The 7,354-nt window shown below is 43.7% G+C and overlaps 1 protein-coding gene across 1 annotated transcript; it reads left to right on the top strand.

The window, feature by feature from the left end:
• Positions 1 to 1,962: 1,962 nt before the first annotated feature.
• On the top strand, positions 1,963 to 2,961 carry LOC120914618 (olfactory receptor 6F1-like). Its single transcript, XM_040325302.1, has one exon. It carries the CDS (start codon positions 1,963 to 1,965, stop codon positions 2,932 to 2,934), a length of 972 nt encoding a protein of 323 aa, XP_040181236.1. The 3' UTR covers positions 2,935 to 2,961.
• The last annotated feature ends 4,393 nt before the right edge of the window (positions 2,962 to 7,354 follow it).

Genomic DNA, 7,354 nt, shown 5'->3' with positions numbered 1-7,354 from the left:
ATGACACCTAACCTGCTCCTCTTCAGAAAAAAACTAAAGGCGGAGCTGTTCATCCAGGCCTATGGATACATTTATATTCTTTTCCCTCTCACAGTCCGTCCCCTCATTGAAGGGGCCACTTGCCTCTCTAATAACTATGATGTCTTCTACCCCTCCTCTAGTATCCCCACTGTTCCTTTTTTCTTTTATATTTTTTCTCATACACTTCACGGCTCTTTCCTCTTGCTCCCCTAAGGGCTGGATACCCTTTCCTTTCACCGCCCTCTCTTCTCTTTTCTCTCTCTTCTTCACCACGGATTGATTCAAAGTTACATCTCTCCAGCGGCGCTTAGACGCTCACTTCACAGTGGGCATTTGGCGCCTTATTAAGCTCAAAAATCAATCAATCAATCAATCCTCCAGTGTTTGCAGTATTTTTATTTTTTTATGTTATTTTAAGTTATTTCCCTATCCACATTTATGTGCAGAGTACTTGCCATGCTCTTACCAACATGTTGCTGCCATTTGCAGCCCTCTAGCCCTTTCCATTAATGTTTTAGAGACATTTTAGTACTGAAAAGTTCGGGTCCCCATTGACTTCAATGGGGTTCGGGTTCGGGTTCGGGGTCAAGTTTGGGTCCCGAACCCAGACTTTTTTCCGAAGTACGGCTGAACCCGTCGAACCCAAACATCCAGGTGTCCACTCAACTCTAATTATAATATAAAGTTCTTTAGCAATCTAAATGCCATTCAGTTAAGGCTTACATCTACTAATAGAAATTATGCATTTTAAAACTATGCACTAATGCATGCAGGTAAATCAAGGTCACCAAAGACCTCATTTATAATAATTAATGCTGTGTTCACACAATCCCGGGGCAGTATATAATGAGTAGCCAAGGGGATAGCACAGCCTGGTGTTGCAGCTTAGAGCAAGGAGGATCCTGATATAAGGCAGTCAGTAGTCTCCTGTATTCGGGACTAGTATCCTCTATAGAAACATCAATTCTTAGAGTCTCTGTACGATGCCTATAATATAAAACATAATTTCCTACAGTAATTTTTTCAAGTCCTTCATATGGGGTTTCTTCATATCGGTGTACCTAAACTCCATCTAAATCTACCCTGTCCACAGGATGACAATGTTGCTCTGTGATTTTACTGCTCATTAAATAGCAGTGCCACCCTATGTGATATTATAACTGATATATTGTCAAGATCAACATGTAATAAAATGATTTTACAGTGAAAGACTCAGAAAAACTAAAAATATTGTGTTAATGCTGGTGACAGACAGCATTAACACTCTTTGAGGCAAAGAGGTGGCTTTTCCGTGGATAGTTGTCGAGCACACCTTTATCCTATCTTCATTAGAAATAAATCCCTCTCATTAGTCATATATCAATGTATTTACAAACCATTAAACTATAAAAGCGAAGTAATGATCAATTAAAACAAACAAGCCCTAGTTTCAATAATGAGAACCTTCCTCCATAATTCCGGACCCTGAAATTTTGGCTGTCTCCATCACTCATTGGGTGTAACAGCTCCTCCTGTTAAAAGAAAACTTGTAAAATTCAGCAGCACACACGCCCGTGCAAACAGACAGCGGGACGTATCACGCGGTGACATCAGCACGTCGCTCCTTCCGGCGCGTTTCGTCACTATCCTGACGTCATATGGAAAATACAGCATCAATGGTGGGGAGGTCATCATAATTGGCATAACAGGTTTTCAGATCCAGGAGCTCACCACAGAAATATCACACTATGAAAGATAGAAAGGTAGAAACATAGAAAAGTGACAGCAGAAAAGGCCTGAGTAGTCCATCAAGCTTGCCCATTTTATTTATTTGTCTTGCTTTTTTTGTTTTTTAACTCTCCATCATCTACCAAACACTGAAACGGGTGGAGTGAAATGTTACGTAAAAACTACGATTAAAATATCAGATTTTTACTGTTCGAGGTCTGCTTTCCAAAGATAATGCCAATAACGGACAATGGGACCCACAATGTTGTGGCCTCTTTTATCATTGTTGGGTTTGAAACCCTGAGAGATGTAGAACTTTTTCTCTTCTTCCTCTTCTCCAGCATGTATGTCTTCACAATCACAGCCCATTTCCTGATTGTCACACTAGTGGCAGTGAATCGAAATCTCCACAAACCCATGTACATACTTCTGGCCAATTTCTCCATGCTGGAGGTCTTGTACACCACAGTGACTGTTCCTAAAATGCTCAATGCATTGTTTACCCAACACAAGGAGATCTCTTTATCATCATGCATAGCCCAGTTTTACTTCCTGTTCAGCTTTGGGGGTGTAGAAAACTGTCTTCTTGCTGTGATGGCTTATGACCGTTATGTGGCCATCTGCAGACCGTTGCATTATCCAACTCTGATGTCTGGTAAGACCACCTTGAGACTGGGTCTTGGAGCTTGGGTAGGTGGTCTCCTGGCTCCTTTTCCACCTACTGTATGGATCTCTACCTTGAGGTTTTGCTTTCCCAATTTTATAGACCACTTCTTTTGTGATTATGCACCTCTGCTGAAGCTCTCCTGTGAGGACACTTCAAAGGGTGAGTTTGTCTTCACTGTCATATCATGGAGTGTTATCTTGGGCTGTTTTCTTCTGATCATGATATCCTACACCTTCATTGTCGTTGCTGTTCTAAAGATCCAATCAATTGAAGGGCAGAAGAAAGCTTTTATTACATGTGCATCCCACTCAGCTGTGGTGTCCATCTTCTATGGGAGTATCATCTTCATGTACATTCGACCCACTTCCCACATCCGCTTTACAATGGACAAAGTGGTTTCTGTCTTCTACTGTGTAGTTACCCCTCTCATAAATCCTATCATATACTGTCTTCGGAACAAGGAGGTGAAGGTAGCTGTCTTGAAAACTTGGCGATTTTTGGAAAATATGAGACTTCAGAAATGTCGAAGGTTTGGATGACAGAACATATCAGCAAACAAGACTGATTTTAACAATTTCCTGCATTAAACAAGAAACACATACTACATCATATCACATCATATCACACAATATAATAAACATTGAATTACTCCAATTAGATCAGAAATCTGTCTGAGTCTGCAGATTATAAAAATGATGGGCTAGATTCAGTAAGGCCTCGTACACACGACCGAACATTGTTTGCGTAAGTCGTCCGTGAATAGGGATTTATGTCATTTACGTCCACGTCAAAACAAATAGGCCTGTGCGGCATACTTTGCCGCAATGCACACTGGGATATGTAGGTGGACGGTTCATGCGCCGTTCCAAAAAACGTCAATCACGTCAGGTCAAAACAAATTAACATAGAACACGCCCCCTCAGCCTATTTTGAATTAGGCGCCCTTACGCCCGCTCGTTTTAGGCTAAGCCGCCGTTACTTATCAGGCAAGTACTTTGTGAATCATGTACTTGCCTCGTTAACTTACGGCGGCGTAGTGTAAACACGATACACTAGGCCGCCGCAAAGTTAGGGCGGGCTATGTGAATCTAGCCCGATGTAAACACTGATCAGGCATAACATTATGATCACCCACCATAACCTGTTGAGGCATGGATTCCACTAGACCTCTGAAGGTATCACGTGGTATCTGGCACCAAGCCTTCAGTAGGAGATCCTTTAAAGTGGTTCGAAAGGATGAAGGTTTTTTACTTTCATGCGTTCTATACATGAAGGTAAAAAACCTTCAGTGTGCAGCTCCCCCCCTCAGTCCCCCCCCCCCCCAATACTTACCTAAGCCTGATCTCGATGTGCACGACACCTGAGCCTCTCCCGGGCCTCTCCCTTCCTACTCGCTGAGATGCAGCAGCAGGAGCGATTGGCTTTCACTGCTGTCAATAACAGCCAGTGAGGCGGGAGGCAGGGCTGATCCATGCTCTCTGTGCCTTATGGATGTAGAGAGCCAGCTTGGGAGCGAGCACACAGGAGTGCCCCCACAGTAAGTGGCTTTCTATAGATGCATTTGGCAAGGGGGAGGGGCCCAGAGTGCTGGTGGGGACCTGAAAAAAATGAAGCTGCTCTGTGTAAAACCACTGCACAGAGCGTGTAAGTACGACAAAAAATTTCCTTTACAGTCACTTTAAGTTACGAGGTGGGACCTCAATGGATCATACTTGTTTTTCTAGCACATCCCATAGATGCTCAAATGCCTCAAACCATTCTTGAATTCATCAGACCAGGCCACATTCTTCCAGTGCTCTGTGGTCCAGTTCTGATGCTTATTTGCCCATTGCAGGAGGTTTTGGCTGTGGACACGGGTCAACATGGGCACCCTGACCGGTCTCCGGCTACAAAGCCCCATTCACAACAAATTGACATGCCCTGTGTGTTTTGACACCTTTTTTATCAGAACCAGCATTACATATGTCCAGCAATTTGAGCTACAGTAAATTTTCGAAGGGCTTGGACTGCAAGGGCCAGCCTTCACTCCCCATGTGCAATAATGTGCCCCAGCTGCCCATGACCCTGTTGCTGGTTTGCCGGTTTTCCTTCCTTGGACCACTTTTGGTTGGTACTGACCAGGAACATCCCACAAGTGATGCAGTTTTAGAGTTGCTTGATTTCTCTGGAACTGTGGGCCAGATTCACAGAAGAGATACGACGGCGTATCTCCTGATACGCTGTCGTATCTCTGTGATCCGCCCGTCCTAACTATGCAACTGATTCATAGAATCAGTTACGCATAGATAGCCCTAAGATCCGACAGGTGTAATTGAATTACACCGTCGGATCTTAGGATGAAATTTTAGGCCGGCCGCTAGGTGGCGATTCCATTGCGGTCGGCGTAGAATATGCAAATGACTAGTTACGGCGATCCACGAAGATCCGCGCGTTCGTCGCAATCTCGTACGTCGTCGCTAGTCGTTTTTACCCATCGCAAAGTTACACCTGCTTTAACATGGCTTATCTTTAGATCAGCCATGTTAAAGTATGGGCGTCGTTCCCGCGTCGAATTTCGATTTATTTATTTTTTGCGTAAGACGTCCGGGAATACGAAACGCCGTAACGCACGTCGCAGTTCAAAAAAGAACGTCGGGGCGCCGTAATTTTGCGCAAAGCACATCGGGAAATTTGAACACGGAGCATGCGCAGAACGTTCGGCGCGGAAACGCGCCTAATTTAAATGGTGCCCGCCCCATTTGAATTAGGCGGGCTTGCGCCGAGCGGATTTACGTTACACCGCCGCAAGTTTACAGGTAAGAGCTTTGTGAATCAGGCACTTACGCTGTAAACCTGCGGCGGTGTAACGTAAATCAGATACGTTATGCCGCGGGGGTGCAACGTAATTGTACCTGAATCTGGCCCTGTATGCCTATTGTTTTCTACACTTTTAATACATTTTGTCTCGGTCTCAAAAAAAAAAAAAAAAAAAAGCAACAATTTGGCTCTTATCAAAGTCACTCAAGTCCCTAAGCTTGCCCAATGTATTTACTTTCAGCACATTACCTTAACCACTCTGGTTTACCCCCCTTCATAACCAGGAATTCTTTTTGGATACAGCATTGCGTTATTTTAACTGACAATTGTGCCGTCGTGCCACGCTATACCCAAATAAAATTATGTCAGTTTTTTTCCATGAATAGAGATTTATTTTGGTGGTATTTGATCACCTCTGCAGTTTTTATTTTTTGCGCTATAAACAAAAAAATAGCGACAATTTTGAAAAAAAATATATATATTTTGTACTTTTTGCTATAGTAAATATCCCAATTTTTTTTTTTTTAAAGCAAATTTTTTCTCAGTTTCGACCGATATGTATTCTTCTACATATTTTTGATAATAGAAATCGCAATAAGCGTATATTGATTAGTTTGTGCAAAAGTTATAGCGTCTACAAAATGGGGGATAGATTTATAGCATTTTTATTATAATTATTTTATATTTATTGGTAATGGTGGCAATCTGCGATTTTTATCTGGACTGCGACATTATGGTGGACACATCGGACACTTTCGATACATTTTTGGGACCATTGTCTTTTATACAGCGATTAGATGAGATGAGATCCCTTCATTGGTTGCCAGTAAAAGACAGAATCACTTTCAAGGCACTCTGCCTAATACATAAGTGTATTCAAGGAAACGCCCCCCAATATCTATGCAAAAAAATAAAAGCCCATAACCCCAATCGCATTCTGCGATCCACCAATCAAAACCTACTCCAGATACCCAAAGCCAGATACAAGTCCAAAGGAGATCGAAGATTTGCAGTCCAGGGACCTCGCCTGAGGAATGCACTACCAACTGCCATCCGTCTGGAGTCGGACCACTTGGCCTTCAGGAGAAAGAATAAAACCCATCTCTTCTGAGGTCAAGGGGTTCCTTACCCATGAAATGGATACAGCGCCCAGAGGCGATTCAGTTCGCATGTGTTGCGCTTTACAAGTTTCTCACTCACTCAGTGCTATAAAAATGCACTGACTGCAGTACTGTAAAAATGTCCAGCACATCCCCTCAGCTTACATTAGATGTCAAGAGCCACCATCAGAAGTTGAGTCCCCCACTCTCCCCCATTCCTATATGCTGCTGCTGCTGGGAAGAAGCTGGATGCATTGCTTGAAAGCAGAAAGTATAGGGTCTGGAGAAGGACCAGAGGAGGGCTGGAGCTGCAGGAAAAGTTTGAAGGCCACATGAAATGGAGGGCCGGGTTTATTTACCTTATTCTACCAATGGACAAGACTAGAATTGATAAAGCCAAACAAGTCTGATCTCTGTCAATTAACCTCTTTTTGATTGATCGCTATCAGGCTTTGGAAAAAAAATTCCAACGATCTAAGATTTTTTATACACCATCTCTGGATATGCACCTGGCGGATGGATCTCTTTCTCTTACTTTATATTCTTAATTGAATCATCATACATTGCTTGGTGAATCGCTAAGGCCTCGTACACATGGACGGACTGTCACACCATCAGACAGAAATCCGCGTGGACACGATACGCAGTGACGTGGCCACACCGTCGCCGCGACGATGACGCGGCGACGTGTGGGGCCCTGGAAGGTCAATGCTTCCACGCATGCGTCGAATCACTTAGACGCATGCGAGGGCTTTCGGCCGAGCGGACATGTCCGGTGAGTCTGTACAGACGACCGAACATGTCCGACGGACAGGCTTCCAGCGGACATGTTTCTTAGCATGCTAAGAAACATTTGTCCGCTGGAAACCTGTCCGCTGCGGACCAGTTTCAGCGGACATGTTCGGTCGTGTGTACGGGGCCTTATAGAGAGGATCCAACTTTCAGCTTTGAAAATACTAAGCACGGTCCAGTCTCTAAAGAAGATGTAAACCATGTGTGTTTTTCAAAACGCGTTGGTTGGTCTGTCGTTTTGACAGCTTCTGGGTTTTGGTTCTCAGTTGGT

This window comes from Rana temporaria, chromosome 9 (genome assembly GCF_905171775.1).
Source record: "Rana temporaria chromosome 9, aRanTem1.1, whole genome shotgun sequence".
In the NCBI taxonomy this organism is placed as follows: Eukaryota; Metazoa; Chordata; class Amphibia; order Anura; family Ranidae; genus Rana; species Rana temporaria.
The sequence above is the reverse complement of the archived record's forward strand: the minus strand, read 5'-3'. Positions and strand labels throughout refer to the sequence as shown.